The sequence below is a fragment of the Anguilla rostrata genome, chromosome 9, assembly GCF_018555375.3.
Source record: "Anguilla rostrata isolate EN2019 chromosome 9, ASM1855537v3, whole genome shotgun sequence".
Classification (NCBI taxonomy): Eukaryota; Metazoa; Chordata; class Actinopteri; order Anguilliformes; family Anguillidae; genus Anguilla; species Anguilla rostrata.
In genome coordinates, this window is record NC_057941.1 from 47595169 (window position 1) to 47619646 (window position 24478).

Below are 24478 nucleotides of genomic sequence, written 5' to 3' on the forward strand. Positions count from 1 at the left end.
AAATAATATTTCCATATGGTGCCGTTGGCACACGGTTTATTTAATCTCTCCAGGAGGTCAGTAAAAGGGGGCGAGGATTTGTGGAGCATGAAAAACGGCCTGACACCTCACTTCTGCGCACGGGGTACGTTAACTCCTCTCTGATTCATCCCGCTACAGCCTGCCGTCCTTTCTGCGCTTCCCAAAAACACACAATTAAACACTCTCTAAATTATTTTTAAAGATCCAAATTCAGAACTGATAACAATCTGGTCTAATCTGTAGCAGGTTGTCTTTCTGGTGGATGAGCACCTGACTGATATAAGCATGTCATTGGTTGTTAGTATCTTACTGTAACAAGCCCTCTTAAATGTATATAGGATTATTTGAATTTTTGAACGTGATAGCCTATCGTTGATAAATATTTTTCCCCCCCACCCTTTCATATATCCCAGAAGGCTACACTACACAATGTCTAGGTTTTATCAAAAAATGATTGCTTTCTTCTAAGGATAGCTGCAATTTTTTAATACTCAAGGTCACAGCCATGGAACTCTCTTCCGGATGAGCAAACAGGAGGTAACAGTGTGTATTATTAAAAAAGAACAGGAAATATTCACCCCACCTGGGCTGTGTGGGCTACCTTAACCCTTTGAAGAGTAGGTTTTTTTTAAAATAAATTCATTGTTCTAGAACACAGGAAGTTGGTGTTCTAGGACTCTGTGGCTTTTAATTACCAGTAGTGATTGTGACATCAGCATTAGAATGTTCATTTAAGAACATTCTAATCACATACTGTACACCTGATCTTACATCTTGACACGTCAAACCAGGGCTATTCAACTAGGGGCCAGGGGGTCAAGTGCAGCCTTCCACAGAGGTACTATGGACTTGTCGGCTCCCTGAGAAAATAAGTTTAAAAAAAGTATTATTTTTTATGCACCAAAACTGTTTATGTCCAAGACCGCATCTGCACAGTAACAGCTTGCCTCTCACTAGAAACAGAATAATATGCAATAGCCATGCATATTTTACAGACAGTCTGTTCTGCTTACACATGTGTGCGATGCATCTTCTTCATTCACTGTTTTATCAGTAGTACGTGGGAGAACGTTTGGCCCGCAGTGCACCCTCGGTAGAAAGAACCTGACCCTCAGGAGCATGCAGTCGAACAGCTGACGCCGTAAGCCGAACGTAGCAGTGGAGAAGCGAGCGGGTTTGTCTCCGCTCTGACCGACCCTCCTTCTCAGCTTCGGTGCTGTAAACGGTGACAGATTCCCTGATAAGGGGAACTGCAACTGCCTTTACTCATCCCTTCAAGGTTATGAGCGCAGCAGGAATTTACATCAGGAGGGATGAACGTGCGGCATCAGGACACAGGCTAATAGCTAAAATCACCCAGGGTGTCCTTTGATGGCCGGTCGAGTTTTTTTTATTGTTTGTTTTGCGAAGCAGGAAATGTTATAGGGTCCCGGGGGCTGAGATGTGTGTTGCGCTTCCGTGGAAAGTGCCGGCGAGGGACAGAGACCGCCCCTCCCCCCCCCCCCCCCCCATCGTTTTGGCGCGTGGGGGTGCGGGGGCGGGTGAGAGAGGATGAATCAGTGCAGGGGCGGCGCGTTCCCCCCGGGGGCCCGTCAAACCTCTTCCAGCAGCCCGGCTGTGTTACCGGAGCCTGTGGGGGGGGAGGAGGTTCAGGGCTCAACGAGCTGTTTAACAAAGTGCTTCCTAAATGGGCTGGGGTCCCCTAGCCGACAACACCCACCCCCCCCGTCACCCCCCACCCCCACCCCCCACACACGCACACACACCCCCACCCCTCCCTCGCCTCGTCACACCTCCTCACTCAGCCATTATCAGTCAGGGAGCCCCCTGACCCTGCAGCAGAGCCTTCTGCTTCTCTGGCGAGGGAGCGAATATTCAGCCACTTTACCTTTAACAGGCAGGTGGGCCACAGCCATGCAGCAAAGGGGTAGCAGGTTCAGTTACCTCATACTACGCTAACTATAGCACAGGGTGAATGAAATGTATGTGTATATACAAACACAGAACACACACACACACACACACACACTCAGCCGTGTAGCAAAGGTGTAGCAGCTTCATACTCCTCATACAACGCTAACTATAGCACAGGGTGAATGAAAGGTATGTGTATATACAAACACAGAATACACACACACACACACACACACACACACTCAGCTGTGTAGCAAAGGTGTAGCAGCTTCATACTCCTCATACAACGCTAACTATAGCACAGGGTGAATGAAAGGTATGTGTACATACACACACACACACACACAGCTGTGAGGCAAAGACGTCACAGCCACACCCCGTGCGACACCTCCGTGGTTGAGCTCAGGCCACTGAGGACAGAACTGTGAACCGCCCGAGGTGGAGAGGAAGGACGAGCAAAGAGCAGCACTTAAAAAAAACAAAAAAAAAACATTCAGGCCTTCAAGGAAGCGCAGGCTCCGCCCACCGCCCAGCCTGGCCGTCACCTCATTGGCTGCGGGGGACAGAGGTGGGACGGCCTTCGTTTTCCACCGGGAAACGGTTCAGCACATATTCGCGACCACTTAATAAAGCACAGTTTCCACACCGCACTTGAATTACGAGCAGTAATTAGTGACTGGATGAATAATTCATCCGGACATGAAACCGAAATGATAAAAGTGTCTCCCAGTATTTTTTCGTTTCTTTTTTTTTTTGGGCACAGGATTACTCTGGAGAAGGCCTGAAGGACGTACACTCAGGACCAAGAGAGGGGGGACGTGTGGGGGGGTGACATGCCCTACTTCTGGGACTAATGTTCCATCCCGCTGTTTGAAGTCTCCTTTCGCTTTTATCTTGCCCGAGAGCGACTGTATTTTTGTCACTGGAGATTTAATCAAAATAATGCTCTTGTTTTTATTTTTTATTTATTTCTTTTTTTTTTTAGAGAGTGGATCCAGGACATGGTACGGAACAGACACGCGTGGGAGTTAATCACGCCAATGGAAACAACGGACATATTTTCCCCTAACAGGCAAACACGTGTGCACATATTGATTGCATCACACTAGAAGGTTTCAGGTGTGACACCCTAATTACCCATCACTCTGATTTAAAAAAAATACTGACACCAATAAAATAGTACAAAATAAAGTAGAAAGGGATTTTCTGATTTGAATGGATCGCTGTCTAATGAAAGTACCATCAAGCAAAAAGAGAAACAAATTAAAATCACTCAGGGTTCCATGAACAGGAACTAGGAATCTCTTCTGTGCCAAGAAAAAAATATATATATAGTATATGTGTGTCTATATATGTAGCAACATATTGCAATTCACTGTTGTAGACAATGATAACATACAAATGTTTGCATATCTGTATGTTGTCAAAACAGTAGTGCTAACCACACTGCCCTCTCATCCCTCCTTCTATCCCGACTGCATTTAGGCAGTTTCTCGTTCCATCCTAGACTCACAGCACCCCTTGTGGTGAAGAGAGGCATCTCCCCTGATCAGGACTTTGGACGCACGTCAGATTCTGCTGCCATCCGAACACTCTGTCCTGAGCTAAAATTAACTACATTTCCCAGGACTTCCTGGGCAGTTTATTTTACCTGTTCAGACGCGCTAGCCATTACCTTCCCGTTATTGCTACATTCAGTCAGGCAGCTGGTTATTGTGATTTGTGGTTATCCTACCGGCTCCGCCGTCTAAGGACACTCAGATACTTACTTTTAGTGGTTCATCATGCTCTTTGACGCATTAAGACAGCTCATTTGCTAGCTGCATTCAAGGTTTCTGTGGTTACGTCTGGTCCTCATTCATAAAGATCTCTGGACTGAAAGACCAAGGGACTCCATTTGTGGGCATGCATTGTGAGAAGGAATAATGTGGGGGCCATACTGCTAAAATTTGTGACTGATTTTTTGCCGAGTGTGTCGAGTCACCGTGGAGAATGAGTCAGCTAAATTACAGAAACTAATGTAATAACCGCACCACAGAGAAGCAGCACACACAGTCCCTCGCCACATATTTTCATTAGAACTTTGGCTGAAGCACCACTATCCCTGGGCTATCAATGTGATATTGTAACGGGCGAGCTTTCAGAAGTTCAACGCCATCAGCATGAAAACCTGCAAAGTGAATCAGCTTTCCCCCTCCCCCATTTCCATCAAGACAAGATTCTCAGACATAAAACGCACCCAGAAATCACTATGGGAAATACAGAATGAATTTAAAATGCTGTAGCTGGTATCAAGGTCTCTAATGTTTGTGCCCCGCGATGGACTAACAAAGTCACCTTTCTGAAATATTAAGGAAGACGTATACTGCCATCTAGCGTTAAGACTTGGGACAGGCAGTGCAGTCGAAGTTGAAACTTCAGTTCGAAAGTACTTTCTGTCATGTAAAGGCTTCCATGAACAATGCAAGTGAAAAGGTGGTAATGCAGGGAGAAAACAGCTCACTTCTGTTGGAGCGTGACATTACAAATTTCATGACAACGCAAATAATTTGACAACAGATTATTATTTTTGTTTTACAGTAAGGGAAAACAAAAATTGAGACACAGAGCACAGGTACTCCAAAGAAACATTCAGCCTCAAGGAGGACCGCCAAAATTCAGCCACAGCGCTAACAGTTTATTCTCCATTTAAACGAAAAAAAAACTCAACAGAAACGAACCAGGCGACCTGAAAACAAGGACGCTCTGACTCCACAGCGAACCACAGACACGGGCAGGGGGATTCTAAAACAACGTAGGGTCCCAGAGAACGTCTGCGGCCGACGACCGCGTGCAGGTAAGCTCCACTTCTGCCTCGGCTCCCGAACTTCGCCCCCCCCCCCCCCCACCACCCCCCCACCGCTCAGCACGGGCTCTTCCCGCAGTCCCCGTTCTCCACGATTTTCCGCTTCTTCTCCTCCGTGCCCGCCTTGAAGACGCTCGCCCTGTAAAACCTCAGCTCCTTAATGCTCTCGCAAATGTCATCCAGTGCTCTACAAAGAAGAAGAAGGAGAAGAAAAAAACCAACAGAAAAATGAAAAGGCGTTCTCGGATAAACGGCAGGTACACAAGGGCGAGGCGACGGGATTACTCATAAGCCTCCAACGTTTAGCGCCTTGGCTAAAAGCCGCTTTCGCTATGCGCATTTTAATGCCGCCAGGGCTTTTTATAGCTCTTCATACCACTGGAACGTTACTAACTTAGCGCTACACCTCAAACCCGCGTAACTGCTAGCAATGACTGGGGACATAAGAAAGAACAGCAAGACATTCAGACACGTGACTTACATTACAGCACAGGCACTTAGCAGACGCCCTTATCCAGAGCGACCTACACAACCTTTTTTTTTTTTTTTTTTTACACAGCATTTACATTTGTATCCATTTATACAGCTAGACACATACTGAAGCAATGCAGGTTAAGTACCTTGCTCAAGGCTACAACGGCAGTGTCCTACCAGGGAATCGAACCTGTGACCTTTAGGTTACAAAACCAGCTCCTTACCCATTATACTACACTGCCGCCCCAAGAGTAAATGATAAAACAACAGCAAGCGAAACAAGACTAAGAGAGAGCCCAGGCTAGAATCGAACTTATTTGCACAAGGTTGTCAATTGCAGACTTTCTCTGGGACCCTGTGTTGTGCTTGACTTTCATCGTCACTTGTGAATACAGAGTGATGCTTTAAATACTGAAATTCGCGCTCAAACATTCGAGAAGCTTCTTGGACTTGCCTGTGTGATGCTTTCTTCTGCGGAGCAAGTTTGTATTCCTCGGGAAACCAGCGCCTAAGAGGATGAAACAAATCAAAAGGTTAAATACTCTCCGTCGTTATTCCTGATTGCACTCCACACTGATGCACCATGGGAAAGGCGGGGGCATAATTAAGAAGGATACGACTGTTAATCTTCGAGAACCATCAATCATGTGCACATACCTATAGGTCAGCAAAAAAAAAAAAGCCACACTACTATAGTAGTAGTAATATTAGTAGTAGTAACTTTGTAAACCTACAGCATAAAGTTAACAGTACTATTAATAGTAGGTGCTAGAGGGAGACTGAAGATGTGGTCCACTAAAAGCAGCTGATTGGTTGGATGGAAATATCGTTAAATGTGGATGTTACAGACGCAGCGTCGGGTCGTGGGAATCGCGAGACCCCGGTTCTCCTCGCTCGCCCGCCCGCCCCTCGCATCACGGAGTCTGGCTCCGGTAAACGGCCCGAGTCCATGTCACGGGCGACGTAGCGCGTCGGAAAACTGGGCGAAGTTCCCCCACGCGCAGATCTTTATCCGGCGAGTTCTTCCAGCGACCTCGCCGGCGCCTCGGGGCGAGAGCCGCGGAAGCGATCGTTATACGCAAATTAGCGCGGAGGTTGCCGTGACACCTCATGCGTATTCATGAGGAACCCCCCACCCTCCCCCGCCCTCGCAAACCTGCACAGCTCCTTGATGGTGCTCACGTCGACGATCCGGTAGTGGAGGTGGTGCATGAACTGGGGCATGTACTTGTCCAGGAACTTCTTATCAGCGTGCACTGAGTTTCCTACGGGTCGAGGGGTCGAGAGAGAGGGAGAGAGAGAAAGAGAGTTTTCTTTTTAACTCTTGCTTTGGCAACACTGTGCATACATATGTCATGCCAATAAAGCAGCTTCAGATTCACTGAAATTGAACTGAACATTGAATTGAGAGAGACAGAGAGAGAGAAAGATCTAATTTACTAAATTACTCCTAGTTGGCCCACAAAAAGCAAAAAAGAGAGGTGTCAGACCCCACTGCTGGAACACTGCATTATGGGTCATTTTCTTCAAGATGGCCTCAGCGGGTTCTGTTTATCATTTGGCTGTGCTACATTTTGAGAAAGCTGAGATGAAATGGAGAAAGGGAAGCCAGAACTGCAGTGCAACAGCAGAAGCCTCGGAGGAAACTGAAGAGGAGAGGAGCTTGGAGGAGAGGAATTTTGCTGCAGCACCACCAAAACCACCTCCACACACCTTGCCACACTTCTAACGCTTCACGTCTAACCTGAATGGCTGGTACACAGTTAACCCGGCCAAACAGTTCCACACATACATATTCATTATTACAGCAATGGCATCGCTGCTTCCATTTTGTATAACTGCAGAAACATCTTTATCTTTCCGTGCATTGTGGACAGCTGTCATTCAACACGATCCTCGTTCCACATTTCAAGAAGTGCGGAGGTTTCTTCTGACCACACAATCCCTTGGCCACCACTAGCTGCTGTTTTTAGCCATGTATGCGCAGAGGTTTACTACTGTGCAGAATGAACGCACAGCAAGCCTTAAGGTACTAAAGCATAAAGCAAAACATGAAGCAAACCAGGACTGCTCTGTGTTCAAAATCAGACCTCGAAACCAACCACAAATGAACCGTACCGAGTTGCAGTTCGTTTGGCGCGGCCGGTAGGAGGGTTTGGGGTGTGCACGGGAGAGACGGGGAGGGGGATGGGTGGGGCGCTCACCTGCCAGGGGACAGTGTCCGGGAGGGGTGTGGTCCCGGACGAAGGCCAGGAACTCGTACTCGGCCTGCTGCAGGGAGATGGTGCTGTCCCGCACCGCCTGCGTCAGCCCCGACTGAAACACAGAGGGCAGAGGCTACTTCCTGCATCTCAAACGTGCACAGCCAATCACTACCGGGACTCATGTCACGTGACAGGGGAAACTGCCAACCTGAGTCAACACTACAGCTCAACCTTCACGATCAATGCAGATGATGCAGATCGCCTACATTAGCAAACAGGACTTCTAACACTGTTCAATCTGCTGATATGCTTTAAGGGGTGTGTGTGTGTGTGTGTGTGTGTAGACCTATCTAATTAATAATGACTATTATTGTCTGTCGAAGACATATTTACCTTTCCATGATGTTCCTTGCACCAGTCGGACATTCCATCCAAAAGTTCATCTGGCTGTTTTATTATTAAATTAGGACCCTTTATAAGTGAGGGTTGAAAAAAAAAAGAATACAATGAAATTTCATAGAGCCAGGTGTGAAATCATTATTTTTGATGACAATTTTAACACCCTTTTCTTTAAATAGAGAATTCCCAGATGAGTTCACAGCCACGGCTGCAACCCCCATCTTAGAGAGCAGAGGAGCGTGCGTTCTCCTAAAAAGACATGTCAGCTACAGCAATGGAGGTCGCACTGCGCTGACCACCAGTTAGGATAGCAAAGACAACAAGTTTGAGGAAGACACGGGCACAGATCAAGGACGCAGAGGGCGGGAACCAGGTCGACTGCATGATTTTATGCATCAGTTTTTTAAAAAAATTTTTAATATAACTACAGTGACAGACATCATTAATGCAAGAGACACCCAGGCAAACTTACCTCTGCCAAAATGTTCAGGTTTGAATCTGTTATGATGCAGGCCATTTCAATAATCTGGTCCCTCTCTATGTCAAGTCCAGTCATCTAACACAAAAAATTACAGTACAATCAGCTTTCAGAACATGCAGGACATCACATGGGGTCACCACCATACCAGAATTTCTGAGATGAAAATGCCAATTCACTGTATCCCACTCTCATGTAAAGAAGCATAGTGAAGTTCATACTAATATTCTTTTGTCTGCCTTAGAAAAGATAAGGGAAAAAAGCAGAAGACTTCATATTGTCCCAGTACTGCACGTTTGACTATGCGCAAAACACAAGGGATTGCTTCATTTGTCAACGTCACACAGCTTAAATATACCACTAACGTTACAAAATCGGGGTACTAGTAAACTGCAAGAAACACACCTCATGTTCTAGCAGGCTAGCTAATTGCTCTAAGCTAAAATAATAATGAATCATAAAGAGGAGTACAGCGTTATAGTCAAAATGTTAACGTTAGCTAGCAACCTCCCCTGCCACCTCAGATAGCCAGCGGAAAGGAATACACTATAATTCTAATTTAGAGCTAGACTAAATAGTTAGCCGTATTTACCACACTGGCAATGAAATAGCCAATAGGAATCTAATAGGAATAATGAAGTTTTTTTCACATTCTGGAAAGGAAGTGCCCCTATAGCTAGCTAATTTAGCTCGCTAACGTTAAGTAGATTTTCAAAGACCTTTAGCCACCACGTTACATCATTTGTATTATCCAGATAGCTAGCAAAGTTATACTAATTGCATTTGGATATTAGTATAGCCAGCCAGTCTACGTTCTAGAAATTACAATTAGCAAGCTAATGTTAACTATAAATATAGCTAGCTAAATTAGCTACATGACGTGTACAAACTCCTTACAGTGCCCCATCACCACTGATATTAACATCGGAACTGCTTTAGATAACGATAACTTTGCAGTTAGCTAACTTGTTGGCTAGCTAAATGCTAGCAAACTAACACAACAGGGGAAATCTCGTTTCGGAGAATTATTCAAGCTAACGTACTATATATCGCAAACAAGCAAGTCACACTTCTAAAATGACAACTGAGTAATACCTCCAGGTCCACCCACACCAATCTCTGGGACATACTGTCCGACACATTGGCTGATGAAGTTGTCATCCTCTTGCAGAAACTAAGTGCGGAGGCACCCAAGTGATTCAACCCTGTTAGAAGAGGCGTTAAGCCCGTTACTGTCGCTCTTGCAGTTCCCGGGCAACGTGCGGAGTACCGACGTGCATCAACTTTCAAGTGAAGTGTTCGCCCCCCTGGAAAAGCCGTTGCTCTGGGTCCAAACGGGAACAAAACTGTCAGACTAGCGGCAAATCTCGCTCTGAATGTCCACGCTGCTGTTCTTATGTACGCCGGCATTCTGGTCCACTTCCGACTTCAACTGTCGTAAAGCTTCCACACGTCAGCATGGAAACCACTGTGGGAAACATAACCTAAATTAATATAGGCCTACCAAGCGTTTTGAGAATATTCGTGGACACAGTAGACGATACCAGTGTGGAGTTTGTTGATGGGGTTTTAATTTAGCGTGAAAGTGCCTGATGCCATTTGCCTCTTTGATTAAAAAAAAAGATTAATAATAAATAAAAAAAATGTATTACTATTGTTGCTGTGATTAATTTTCATTGATTCGTTTTGGTAAAACCAGTCTCTGGGTAAAACATACGCTGTACAATAACTGGGTGTTGTAAAGCAGTTTTTTTCTAGGTCGGTGTGCCCTTTTCTCACTTTGAGCACCTGCCCCTCAAAGGGTCTGCATAACTCCTTGTACATCGCTGTCATGCTTCCTGTCTTAATTGAAGTTTGTACAGGAAACCTTGGGGCGTTTTGATAATGCATATATCTGGCAAGCTTATAGTCTGTGTTAAATCTTATTCGGAATCTGTGTTTTATATGTATATAATGGATGGAAGAGGTGACTGATCAGGGACTCTCCTCCTACAGACAGACTGCAGAGAGAGGCCCTGATGAGTCATCCTCCGTCGGTCCTTCTCTGATGCCTCAGTAAAGGACTGCTTAAACCTACACAGTTCACAGATGCTCGTAATGTTTAGATTGCAAACAGACGTAAGTAGTTCCTGAACTTCAGAAAAAAATGTGAATGGACCCTTGAGCCTGATTCCATTACAGTTGTATGGTTCATAAAACATATAGGGAACTCTGAATTGCCTCTGATTGACAAAACACATACGCCTATACTAAATCAATTAATTAATAATACATGGATGAAAAAGAAAAAAAATAGCACTTAATAAATAAATAAAATCCCATTGGGGGGCTTTTTGTGTAGGGGTGGTGTTCAGCAGGACAGAATTCACATTGATCTTATGAAGAATGGCAAGGCAGTCAATGTGCGATTGACCTTATGATGTAATCTTCATCCACTCGTCAAAGCGAGCAAATGTCCAGTTCTCATCATCGATCAATGCACATAATCCCCACTGTCAGAAATACACTGAACACAATCGAGTCAAGTAAATTAGTTTGCCCTATCCACTTGGATGTGGCATATGCAATAATTGCTGGAGGTGCCAATGCTTTTTCACAGTACACAGAAATATGGAGTCTGGTCCATAGAGACGGGTATTCTAATAGATCAGTTCTTTTCAATGAAGCAACATTGAAGTTCATGACAATGTATGAAACAGGGCATCTGCAGAATGTAGTTGTTCACTGTCATTTTATACGTATAAAGATTCAGTGACTTTCACAAGTCTGTTGGTGCAGCAGCATGCAGGACTTGAGTCGCAGGTAGTGGGATCTGGAGTAAATTCCAATTGTTACCAGAAGAGGGCAGTGTTCTATCATCTCCGAGGATGCAGCATTCAAGCCGTCTGTGGCCCAGGCCCACGCTGATAGGTTAAGAGGCCCCAGCTGGCCAAACTTGAGACCATCATCACGAGAAGAACTAATGAGGGAAACTGTGTTTTCACTAGAAAGTGCCATTGCTTGATGGGAGTGAGGTCACCAGTGTTATAGCAGCTATTATGGACAATACCTGACCTAAAAAGTTAGTCCCACTGTAATGAAGCATCGTTATCGAAGTACAAGGCCACATCTGCGCACAGTGGACACCATCATCTGTAGCCTGGATTTGTTCAAACTGTTTTTGACAGGGGTGAAATGTCACCCAGGAAAGTTTAAACAGAGGTGTCCAAACTTATCTGAAAAGTAAGTAAGTTTGTTTTATTTTAGGCCAGCACTAAGACACTTGATTATACCTATTAATGTATCAACTGAAGACCACCATTAGTTAATTAGTTGAGTCATGTGTCACACTCACAGTGCTAGGCTAAAACACAAACCTGCACCCACACTGGCCCTTTTTGGAAAAGATTGGTTTCCACTAAATCCCAGGGGACAGTGTAGATGGTCAAACTAAGAGATTCTAAGAAATCTCACTAATCCCCCGTATTTAAGGTTTGGGCAACACTCTTGCAAACAAGATGGAAATGGATCACTATAACAGAGCAGGTCAGGTTAAAAAAATTATATATATTTTTTAACTCATGAAAGTTTGACTGGTTGCACAGTTCACGAGAATAATCTTTGCTATATTGAAATGTCATGTATGATTCTGTCATGAAAACTAGGCCCAGAGTTCCCCAGCCTTGGACTAACGTTAAAATAAAAAAATTAATAAACTGGTCACATTTCCTTCAGAGTTATCCAGTTATTTGCAGATATTTCATGATGACTGTAAGGGTGGGTAAAACTGTAAAAATAAACGTAAGAGGTTTCTAGCGGATAATAGATGATTTGCCATTAATGTGACCTTTTTGCTTTGGCATTTTTTTGAATTACAGAAACCATTTACATAAACATGTTATTAATAATAATTTCAGGTCTTCATCGTTTGGCTTGTGGAGTGGTATCTAAATTGTGTTTAGATGAGATCAGAGAAGGAGAAGCTCATTGTAAGGAGTGAGAGTTTGTAGTCACTATAGGTACTGTCTTGTGTGGGAAACCCTAGAAAGAGCTAAAGAAATTGGCTCAGTGTTCTGACACTAGATTTTAAAATATACACATTTTAAAAAGCATGTTTATTTGGCTGTTATTAGGGTCATCATTAACTGCTTTTGGACAGTCTCTGTTCGAGTTTATTTACTTATTTACAAAGTTTACTAAATTCTTGTTCTAATAATTACAAATAAGGAAAACCATATTCCAAAAGACAAAGAGAAAACCTGTGCAAATACTTTAATTCAAAATTTTGCAACATGACCAAAAGAGAAACTAAGTTACTGTTACGGTTTTTTTTTCTCCCATGCTTTTTTTCTCCAAAGCTTTGCACACTTGGGTTAGGTTTCAATATGCTGCTTCTCTGAATATTGTTTTAAAAGGGTAAAGTTATATTCAGTGTTTTTTAAAAATGGTAGCCAACTGATATCAGGACTGTGTGTGTGTGAGAGAGAGAGAAAGTGAGAGAAAGAGAGAGACTTTGATTGACAGGAAGATCGTACCGTGATGAAGTAACCTATAGTGTGATTAGATCGTTTAAAACATAGCAGAGACAGTGTGAATGTGTGCAGTTCACAGCGAACAACGGGAGGTTACGTTTATGCCTACGCGTGATATACTTCATCAATATTTACGACAGCGAGAGAGAGAGAGATTATAACGAAATAAATACACCTGTCACCCGAAATCGTTTAAAGGAACCGATTCAGGAGATCTATGAACATTTCCGCGTTCCCCTTATTTTAATAATTCACTGAAATTTGGAAGTGCGAGAGCCGTACCTATTGAACGGGTGGACATGCACTGCACAGCCGAATTAAGATGCGTGTTACCCGGGCAGCTGACAGCGGGCAGGCGGCGATACAAGACGTTTATGATTGACGAAATTTTATCCAAGGAGACTTGTGATTACTTTGAAAAACTTTCCACATGGCCAGTTGGGCTGTTTCTTCCACGACCAAAACTTCTGCAGTCATACGGTAAGTGGCAATGAAGTGTCGATGTTACCTCGTATTCATTCTAATCATACTCTGTGCGCTTGTTAAATTTGCGGTTGTCCAAAATGTTAAAATGGCATTATCCTGTTCATCCGGTCAGTTTTTTTTTTACAGTGAGGAAAAACAGTTCTGCAGTCCAATTGCTTTATAGAAATCCCCCATCACGCATAAGTTTACTTATTTCCCAGATGGAAGATCTTACATTTAAACAAAACAAAATTAATTCAACCATAAGTCACCTTCAAATACTGAAAGAACACGATGTATTGGCTGAATGATGACAGCAGTTGAGATGCACACTAGAAGAAAGCAACCTCCCTCTAAAATCTGAGTCAATCAACAACTTCTAGCAGCCATAATTGTAAATGTGCTGATTATGACTGGAAATGAAATTGCAGGTCAAGGCAAGATCATTTTTTTAATGCATGGATTGTAGGCTGCACTTACGCTTTTTAATTTCTGACGCATTTGCCTACTTTTTAAAAAGTCAAAAAATAAAAAAACAAAAAGTCCACCAGGACAGGCTCCCACTTGTGTGGTTAGAGGGGAGGTGAAGGAGGCCACAGGTATTTTCACAAACGATCCGTAGACTCCTTAATTAAAGTCTGCATGAATTAAACTCTGCATGCAGATGCACGAAGAAGCCAGAGATGGTTAGATGAGAAAAAAAAACAACTTTGCTTTACTGTGCTGTGGAAAACAGGAAATAATATTTTAGGCTAAAACCAGTACGGTTGTGGATCTTGGACTGCATGGACACTGGACACTGGACCAAGGAAGCAGTGTAAAGAATCATAGCTAATGCAATCGAACAACTGACACTGTGTGGTGCATAATACCTGTTTTCCATAATGACGGACGTAACGGTCGGTCAATGATTGTTCAGAATGGTAAAAATAAAAAATGGACTTTTACATCTTTTCTGAAATCACTTTGGCATTTAACAGACACTCTTATCCAGAGTGACTTACACAGCTTGATTTTTTTTGCTTGTTACATAAAGTCCATTTATACAGCTGGATATATTACTGAAACAGTTCGAGTCATGTGCTTTGTTCTCATGCAGAAGGGCAACACACCAACTGAGGCTCAGACCTCCAACTACTGAGTTACAAGCCCAGTTCCCTGCCGGTTACTGTACACTCCTGAGCAGGGCTGTGCTCAGACCTTTCCAAGGGCCAAGTGCTCAATGTGAGAAAAGGGCACACCGACCTAGAAAGAACTTTGTACAGAATATATAGTTACAATAATGAATCAATGCAAATTAATGAGAGCAATAATAATAAAAATAATATACATTATTAAAAAAAAAAAAAAAAAAATCTAATTAAAGGGGCACAGCAGGTACTTGGGGTAAAAGGGGTCAGGTGCTCAGGCTTCCCCTCCCCCCAATGCATGTCTGCTTCAGATGGATTTTTCCACCATTAGTCGACATGGAGAACAGGAAAACTGACATTAATTCCCTGACATTAATTGCGGGTGTAACTGGTAAAGAAAGTATTTGCTTAGCAGAAGCCTTGCATAGTGTACATTTTTTTGTTTACGATGCAATGCGCGCTGAAGTCGTTTGCGATAAGTACCTTGTTCAAGAGATTCAGAGCGCATGTCTGGGTGTAAAACCTGCACCACACTTCTGTCATAGCACGCCCTGCAACCAAGAGAGCTTTGCTGTGGTCTTACAGTTCCTGTTGCGATGATTAACTTTGACTTAATTACTTTGCACACATTTTTATGCTCATAGCTTGCACTGTGGTAGTGGTAACCAACCCTGTTCCTGGGGATCTGCCATCCTGCAGGTTTTCATGTCAATCCTATTTTGGCACACCCGACTCTACTAATTAGCAGCTCAGCGAGATCTCTAGCTCCTGAATGAGACGTGCTTTGTTAGGGCTAGAGTAAAAGCCCACAGGACAGTAGGATTCCAGGAACAGGGTTGGATACCTTTGCACTAAGGCAGGGGTGGCCAAACCAGGTCACGGAGAGCCACAGGGTACTCTGGGTTTTGTTTTTACTCTGAACTTTATTGATCAATTAAAGTTGTTTACTACTCGGTTAACTCACCTCACCTGGTTTTTTTTGTCTAAGTGGTTACGATGTTTAAGGTGAAAACAAAAACCAGCAGACCCTGCGGCTCCCCAGGACCAAGGTTGGCCACCCTGGCGCTATGGGATGAATCTCAGTCCCCAGCATGTATTCACAATGTGTCCAGTAGATGTCACTATTGGACATTGGTTCCAAATAGCAGCACCAACGCAGAATCATTTTTCAAGGAGTGAAGGCAGTTGAAGTCAACTTGGGACATGAAACCCTTGAGGAAAAAAAAAAAATGTAGACATGCGAGAAAGCAAAGTACTGCTACATTCCATTGTGAAAGCACCAGTAGCTATCTATCCATTTAGACTTTTCAACAGTTCCCCTCTGGTTCTACCTTCGTGTGAACCTCATAATTTAGGCACTGCAGTATCAGGGTTATCACAATGCTAAAATCTTCAGGAATGAGAAAACCCATTAGACAGACCAGACCTGGGCAAATTATAAAATCCTAGTTTTAACGTAATTCACAGGCAGTAGGCTATCTGCAAGCCACTAGCAGCTAGTGTATTATGGTGACCATTAACTTGTAAGCAATAGTCAGACACCTGGTTGCAGGAGCGGGGATTTTATTCGTGAATCCCCGTGCCGAGAGAGAAAAAAAAGCACTGCGTTACATTTCCTCACATGACAGGGCGATGGAAGTAATCCAAACAGAGTTGGAGCGGGGTGACTTCGCGGTCCCGGCCAGCTGCCGCAGGTGGGTTGCGGGAATAAAGACGGAGAAATCCCGGAGCTTTTGCACACTTAACTTCTAATCCGCCACAAACTAAAAGAAAAGGGCTGGCCTCTAAGTGCGGTTAATGCTGACAGACAGAGCTCCGGTAAAGCAGGAATCTGAGTCATAGCCACGCTGTGCTTGATTCCATCTGTCATGCTGAGACAAACCTCCCGGGCGTCTGTCAAAGTGATAAGAATTATGTTTTACAGTGGTTTGCGCCACGGGGTTTTTTTTTTTTTTTTCTTTTTTCATATTTCCCATTGTTCCTTGTGTGAAATATTGCGCAATAAAAGCGCTGAGAACAGGGAGCAGACACATGCACGGACCTTCGCCTTTCATACAGTGTACTGTATGTACTCAAAGCATACTCAGAGCGTAGCCTACCAACCCTTCTTTATCGACGACATTTCACATCATTTGTTTGCACGCAAATTGCAAACGACAACAGCTCCATTCACGGAAGGAAATTATTGAATCGTTTTGTGTTCCACTAGGTACACTTGTAGGTGAAACAACAACGACAAAAAAGACTGCTGCACAAACTTCATAGGGTCCGCTATGACACCATTTATGTCTGCGCGGACCCTGAGAACGTTCATCAGTATGCTTCTTTTTTTTGCGACTATGAACGCCTTTATTCGGCTCAAAATGCATCATCTCCAGAGTTAGGTTTGCCAGATATCTTAAAGCATTTTGCTTATTTGGACAGGTTCAAGTCAGGAAAAAAAAAAAAGCAATTTACTTTCTTGTATGTAAGCAATAATTAACCACAGAAATTAAATAAGAAATGTGTTACTGCAAGCAGGTATCTTACTAATGATATATAATTACGCATTCATGCATGCGCTTTTGTAAAACTATGAAAGTTAGAGTTCATGTGGGATTATGGGTAATTACTTCATGCAGATGTTATGAGCAGGGGTAAATTTTGGGTTGGCCCCAAGTTGGGGTGAGGTCACTCAGAGATCTGCTCTAATTGCATTAACCATAAAAGCCGCATTTAAGTATTTATTTTCGTTAACCCCCCCAGGTGTTCCTGCGATAAATCAGGTCTGATCACCAATTAAATGGTTTTTGTAAATGTGTGACTCACAACTGTTTATCACCAGGGCATACACTTAAACTCCACAAGCTGCTCTAACTGTATATATATATATATCATGTCACAAGCAAAGACTGATTCAGTGAAGCGTTTAAAGCAAGCGTAGGGCGGTGTCGAGATAGTTTTTCACTGTCACAATGGTGCTAATCCCTCGAAAGATTACAAACACTCGTAGGCCCGCATTTCTTCGGCGAACGCTGGGAATCGTCCGGTCCTCGCGGGTCCCGACTGAGCGACAGAACGCGAGGCGCTGCTCTCGACTCGATGACACGCGCCGAAGGACGAGGCCCTCGGGGAGGATGTACAGCACGACGCAGCGTTGAAAAGCAGCAATGTCCTTTCAACGCAGCACAAATGCGCCATTCATCCAGAAACCCCTCTGAATGCACTGTACTTGACAGATACAGGTGCACAGAATGCCTCTCAGGAGTCCACCGGTCATAAGGAAGTCTTTCCATGTGATACGGACTATGGAAACTTTAAATCTTGCGTATGTGCAGCAATGCTATAATGTCATTATTGCCTACTATGTTAGATCTGTTGTTTACATTGTAATCTTAATCAAAGTCCTATCTGGAGAGATACATTATGAATCAGATTTAAGTTTCTAACTGCATGTCGATTGGCTGATTGCTGTTATGCTCTTAAAATGTGTTTGAACGTCAAGCATACTATCAGCAATAGAGCTCATCCATCTGAAACATTCATCACATTTTATAACTGTGATTGTGATGGAAGCATGAGAATAAGTAAAATATAGATATGTGCCAAATTAGATAATCCACTCCTGATTAGAGATATGGAGGTATAGCTACTTAGTTCCAAGTTTGCATTCTTCTGTCTGTGGTTGATTGCTTTTTTATTTTGTGGAAAAACAAAATTCTGGTTCTCAGGCAAAAATCTATAACAATAAATGAGCTATGGATGGCAGGAGTGTGACAGTGCGTGTGTGTGTGTGTGTGTCTGTGTGTGAGAGAGTGTGTGTATGTGAGCATGCGCACGCATGTGTTAGGGGGGTAATATCCAGACATGTGGGGCCCAAACACTTCCCATATGTGGAAGTGCTGTACTGAGTACACAATTCAAGGATCTTGATTTCTATATGTATGTACATACATACACACACACAAACACACAAAAAACAAACTCCCCCCCGCACTTGCTTGCACACAAGCACACTCCACTCTCCACCCACACACAGAACTCATACATACACAGTTGCGTGTGTACAAAGCACACACACACACACACACACACACACCCAGACAGTCACTCTAAGGCCACATACATTTGTTTGTTTGATGAAGACTGAAAGGTGCACATACATATTTATGAAACAACTGACAGATAACTGGTACACTGGCATGCAAATCAAAACAAACAAACCGAGCGCCTGACTTCGGTTCCTTTGAAACGGAGAACCAGGTATGTTTAAAGCATCATTCCCCCAAATGTTAAAAACAAGTTCATTCTGGTTCACTTGAAAATGAAATACGCAGAAAAGTCAGGGACAAATAAGTGAATATGAATAACATAACATAACATAACATAACATAACATAACATAACATAACATAACATAACATAACGACAAGAACAGGCCATTCAGCCCATTTGCCATTGCCATTTTCATAACTAAATTGTACCTAGCGCTATGATAAATTACAGAGAATCAAACTAAAAGGTACAGTAAAAGGGACTGTTAAAGGTACAGTATGAAAAGTTCCCCAGGTTCTTGCGAGGCTTGTGAAAAGCTCAAGATTTCTGGATTTTTTGGGGTCTGAAACAAAGTACCTGAAAACTAAGTTTGTTTAAAAGTGCCTACGCTTGCAGGGTGAACTTGGTTTGAAAGTTCCCTTATGCCAGACATATTTTCCCTGAAGCCATGACACATCCAATTACCTTTCCAGAATCTACTGCCACCTCAACTACTGCAAGGGTGAATGTGTGTCTGCCAAAAAAAAAAAAGTGACCAGAACTGTCTTCTCTGCTGTGACTTTCAGTCACTTTAGGGACATTTTAACTGACACTTCTGCCCATAGAGAATATGATAAGAGATGGATCTGTCAGGCAGAGGTACAAAAAGAGGATCGGTCTGGTACAACCTACTCCCACCGTAGATCAATTCTCTACTGACTCATAAGTAACAGGGTGGATCTTCCCTTGTGAAGGCATAAGGCCCTGAACATGGGGTCTGACTGTACGGGTTGCCCGGCTGTTTGGCCGTGGCTCAAAGGTATTTCTCTTGGTGAATTACGGCAGCTTTTGTGTGGAAAGGTACTGCAAAAATACCTCAGAAAATGGTCACATACCTGAATTTGAGGAAGCGTGGCTCTTACCAACCGAGGCAAATTATCATGCATTCGTTATGAGGTGTACCTTCAAATGTGTTCCGTTTTGCGAATATTTTATAATTATAAGTGTGGAACAAAATGACAAAGTGTAGAACAAAATGAAGTGTTCACTCCATGGTGAGGGGTGAAATATTCAGGTTTCGCATGATTTTTTTGCCTGGTTTTACATGTGAAAGAAGCATCTTTCAGGTGAAGATATTTACATGCTACCAACCTATAAAAGTGGACATACCTCAAAGCCCACAATGAGGAAAATTGATCTGCAGAGGTCAGGGGTGGTACTTGCAAGTTGATTGGTCAGCCTTATATATGCCCTTCACATTGATAGGATGACAATTAACCATCGTGATGCACAATGGAGGGACCAGGTTGGGATCAACCAATAACCATCGCCGTTTATCTTCCCAGAGTCCTCCTCCCTGTTGCCCTACCCCCTGATCTCAGTCATCGCACACCAGGACGGCGGCCCCGGAGCGACCCGCCCCTCCAGCCCCCCGTCCCCTGCCCGTCCCCCCCTCCCCCCTCCCCACTCGAGCCCCCGCACCGAGCGCCGCCCGTCCGGCGAGACGTCCATCAACACCAGCAGCAGCGAATCGGAGACGGAGCAGGGCTCCGCCCGCCAGAGGAAGGCCCGTCGGGTCCGCACCATCTTCTCCGAGCACCAGCTCTTCGCCCTGGAGAAGAAGTTCCAGAGACAGAAGTACCTCTCCACGCCCGACAGGTACTCCCAAAATGGCTTCCTTCCCCATTCCACCCAAATGTAGGTTCAACAAGGTGATGGGGGATTTCATTCAACACTGTTCATGTATTTTTTTTTTTTTACATCGTTAATATTCTAAATCTCTTTGGAATCTCTTTTCTCTTTTTCCATTCATTTGAAGCCCAAGTCATTTTCCATCAGCTGCTTGCATTTTTTATTTATTTTTTTGGCCTCGCTGTTGAAGCATCTTGTGGAACACGCTTAAAGTGTTTCCACTGCCGATCAGACCCATGTGAGAAAAATTGTATTCTCAGCATACGTGAAGCATAACTATATAAACTTTAATTAAACTTCAGGTTTTCTGAAGTATGAAAGAGCTTACCTCAGGATAGTATTTTATCACACAGGCTGCCAAAGTGTTTGACTGCTGGGTCTGTTCTCCTCAAGGAGATGGGATTTAGGTTTGCAGAACACATCTCCGGCAGTCTGTAGATCAGTGGTCTCCAACCCTGGTCCTGGAGATCTACAGGGTCTGCTGGTTTTTGTTTTCACCTTAAAATCAGCACCCAATTGAAACCCAAGACACCAGGTGAGTTGAGTTAACTGTGTAACCAACTGCTCTAATTGATTCATGAAGTGCAGAGGTCACTATGAAAACCAGCAGACCCTGTAGCTCTCTAGGACCAGGGTTGGAGACTACTGCTGTAGATGTCTGGTAATGGCGGTTGAAGTCCCCTGCCCTGAGACCTACCCGTGACTGTGGAGAAGCCGCCGGTGCAGTGCTCCCTTTTCCAGAGAAGTCAGAGGACCAGAAAGACATGCCGCACCAGTGAGCTCACAGTTTGTGTGCTGGAACGCAACCAAGAGCCGTCCGATAGAAGAAGAAGAAGAAGAAGAAGAAGAAGAAGAAGACAAGTATCATGTTCGAATTTGACTCTGTGACTGAACCGATTCAATTACGAATTTCATGAAAACATCTGAATGGATGTATATTTTTCTTCTCTCTTGAAGGCATGCACCTGTTAGTGACAGGTGTGCTTGATAACCGCTGGTTTCCCTTTAAAAATACATTGTTTTACAGGCCTGCTGAGTGGCTCATCCTGCTAAGGCTATGATAATGCATGGATAAGCTTCGCGGTCGGGTATTGAATCCGGACCATGCCAGGGCCGTTAGTGACTGCCAGCCCTACAGGATGAAAGTGTCTCATTGCTCACTAGCGACCCCCACTGGCCGGTCAGTGTCTGCGGTCCCCCAGTTGAGCTGCACATGAGCTGTGTCTGACATACTCATGTATGTGCAACTTTGACTTACAAACTGCGGTGGGATAAGAAGCAGTGGCTGACATCACATGCTTTGGATTAGAGCACATGCTTACTTGCTTGCGCTCCCACTAATCGACAGCAATTGCTGCAGTCAGCACCGATGACGCATATGATTGGCCATTCCAAATGTGGAGGAAAAGGAGGAAAAAACATTTTTCGGGACCCTCCTGTCACGTTCTACTGTCCATGGTGTGCTCTTCATTCTAGAAGCTTCCTGCATTTCCAAGAAAAGGATTAAAGACCACAAATTCAAGGCAATTGGGAAATTCAGAGGTTATCTCGGATGCGATGTAGTGCATTTATCAGTTATGTGGCTTTTAAAGGATGACTTGCAGCAGACGCCTCTATATCGCCCCTGTTGCTAGGAGCCGTGTGTAGCGCTCGGCAACACTCGGCAGACTGACAGTTTCCCTCATTAGTCGCGGATGCGCGCGTGTTTTCGGGAAGGCTGCAGGACATCCGGCCGCAGTCACGGAGACAGTGGGTGCTTTGTCTGGGCGATTGCCTCAGTGACAGATGTTTGGCTAAGGCTTCCTGGGGTATGCGGCATGGTCGAGCAGGTTACGGAGCGTGGTGACAGGCCGTAAACACACACTGCAATAGATACGTCAGCCGAAAGATGGCTCGACTTTACGCAAAGATGCCGAAGTTGTAACCATCCGTTTATGTTTTTATTTTAAAAAAATAAATGTTTCATTATGGTTAGTTAATTATACTTCAGAAAGGATTCATCAATGTCAACACACTTTTTGTGATACTACTTTTGTGTTACGTTTGACACATTTTGTGTCAAAGTTACTACTTTTTTGTTACAAATATGCAATTTATGTTTAACAGAGGGAGACTTTATAACGTAGGCAACAAAACGTGTTGTCCTCAACTGGACATGGAGGTGTGTTAAATAATGACACGTTGTGTGCTGTTTTCTTTAAGCATCGGTTTTGAGCGTGCTGTGTCTTTATCCCAACAGATCAGACTTGGCCATGTCTCTAGGACTGACTCCACTGCAGGTGAAGACCTGGTACCAAAACCGTCGCATGAAGTGGAAGAAAATGGTGAGCAGGGTGGTTAGCATAGCGGGGGGACTGTGGAACGTGGGGACTTGCACGTGATTGGTTACGACAGATGAGTAAAGACAAAATGGCATTCCTCCTGGCTCAGCCAGCAGTGGGACAGCTTTAGAACAGGGTGGGTCACGTGAAGAGGTTCAATAGGCTTACATCACCCTGTAATTGCTATGGGGGTGACATTAGCTGAGGCGGTAGATCTGTTGTCTGGCAACCGGAAGGTCGTCAGTTCAATCCTTTTGGCACTCTGTGTGTCAAAGTGTCCTTGAGCAAGACACATAACTCACAATTGCTCTCAACGAGCTGGCTGCCTTGCTGTAAGTGTGTGTGTGTGAGTGTGTGAATGAGTGAATGAGAGGCATTCAATGCAAAGCGACTTGTGCAGTTGTTGAACTACATTCATTTTACAGTTGTTGTACAGAACCCGGCTGAGTTGTTGCTTTGCTTCCCTATGATCATCCAGGTTTTGAAAAGAGGACAGAAGTCTCCCACTAAACCAAAGGGCAGGCCGAAGAAGAACTCCATTCCCTCCATGGAGGAAATCGAGGAAGAGGAGAGACTGGCACAGCAGGAGAAGGATCTTGCACATGAATCAATGCCGGAGGACATGCCTCAGGCTGAAAACTCCAAATCCCACAATCCTCCATTGCCAGAGGGTTCCACACAAGAGCAGGAATCTACAGATCAACCAGGCATGCTCATGGGAAGCTAAAGACACCAGCTATTTAAAAAAGATGAAAAAGCAAAAGGAAAAATACAAATTGGAGAATTAAAGGATTGGAAAACGAGCTCTTTCAGGCTCAGGAACTTAGGTACACGTGAAAATATTGTGACTTGTCTTTCAAAAGTGCTCACGGAGTGCACAAGTGCACAGGAAAATATAGCTGACATGAGACAGTGAAGTAGGCTGTTAAATATTATTTCAGTTCTCCTCTTCCTTAAATAAATAGAATCGTATCCATTTGCACACACACACCCACACACACACACACAGAATGACATACGTATACACTTGCATTCACACAATCTTCAGTAAAAAAAAAGCCATCACATTGTACAGACTACTCTCTACAATGGTTCCTTTTCTTCAAATGCAATTTAAAAGAACTAAAGTCAAAAGTGCCTTTTAAAAAAAAAAATCACATTGTCTGCCTTTAAAAGGTTGTTTGCTTATCGTTTTCCGTTTTAACACGTTTTCATGTTATGCAAATGCAATTATATTGACATTGGCAGCATGTCAAATGCGTGACCACAATATTGAAATGAGTCATCAAAACACAGTGCGAGATATGCAAATCATCAAAGTGCGTAATACCCAGGAATTTGTCACGTTAAATATCTGTTTTTTTTTTCTGATACCTGTTTTAGTACCAGAGGCAGACGGATTTTTCCACAAGGGAAGCCCCATAGGCTTTCAGAGTTGAATAAATCGTGCTCTTTGCCTGAAAAAACCACACAAGCTGTCAGATATCAGGAAACGTTTTTTACTGATGTTTTCTGCCTTTGGGCCTTCACTTGAAAACACTGCGAAGCACAGACCTCCCTGTCAAAAAGTTTTAAATCATATTCCTGCAATACCTGTATTTGTAAAGATCGTAAACGTGTATATTTTTATGGTGTACATTTTTATTTCATGCCAAATGGGTGAGCGAGTGACTTTTCTTGGGTTGTGAACAAATATGACATTTGAATCTATATTTTTTATATTTCACACCACTTATGTGTAAAATTGTGTACATTTTATTAAAAAAATTATGGGTTAAAATATTTTAAATGG

The 24478-nt window shown here is 43.7% G+C and overlaps 2 protein-coding genes across 2 annotated transcripts; one reads left to right on the forward strand and one right to left on the reverse strand.

Annotated features, from left to right (window-relative positions):
* Positions 1-4480: 4480 nt before the first annotated feature.
* smfn (small fragment nuclease) lies at positions 4481-9773 on the reverse strand. Its single transcript, XM_064352547.1, has 7 exons — positions 9431-9773; positions 8330-8413; positions 7852-7929; positions 7459-7570; positions 6411-6519; positions 5709-5762; positions 4481-4967 (listed from the first exon to the last, which is right to left on the reverse strand). The coding sequence occupies exons 1-7, from the start codon at positions 9743-9745 to the stop codon at positions 4838-4840; spliced, it is 882 nt and encodes a 293-aa protein (XP_064208617.1). The 5' UTR covers positions 9746-9773; the 3' UTR covers positions 4481-4837.
* Positions 9774-12886: 3113 nt separating this feature from the next.
* LOC135263997 (homeobox protein BarH-like 2) lies at positions 12887-24469 on the forward strand. Its single transcript, XM_064352548.1, has 4 exons — positions 12887-13326; positions 20020-20332; positions 22605-22689; positions 23165-24469. Exons 1-4 carry the CDS (start codon positions 13146-13148, stop codon positions 23411-23413), a joined length of 828 nt encoding a protein of 275 aa, XP_064208618.1. The 5' UTR covers positions 12887-13145; the 3' UTR covers positions 23414-24469.
* Positions 24470-24478: the final 9 nt, after the last annotated feature.

Coding starts and splice junctions, on each gene's coding strand:
- LOC135263997 (XM_064352548.1), top strand. CDS start 13,146: ATGCACTGCACAGCCGAATTAAGATGCGTGTTACCCGGGCAGCTGACA. Junction 20,333..22,604: donor TACCTCTCCACGCCCGACAG/GTACTCCCAAAA, acceptor TTATCCCAACAG/ATCAGACTTGGCCATGTCTC. Junction 22,690..23,164: donor GCATGAAGTGGAAGAAAATG/GTGAGCAGGGTG, acceptor ATGATCATCCAG/GTTTTGAAAAGAGGACAGAA.
- smfn (XM_064352547.1), bottom strand. CDS start 9,745: ATGCCGGCGTACATAAGAACAGCAGCGTGGACATTCAGAGCGAGATTT. Junction 7,930..8,329: donor ACCTGAACATTTTGGCAGAG/GTAAGTTTGCCT, acceptor TCACTTATAAAG/GGTCCTAATTTAATAATAAA. Junction 7,571..7,851: donor GCAAGGAACATCATGGAAAG/GTAAATATGTCT, acceptor TCTGTGTTTCAG/TCGGGGCTGACGCAGGCGGT.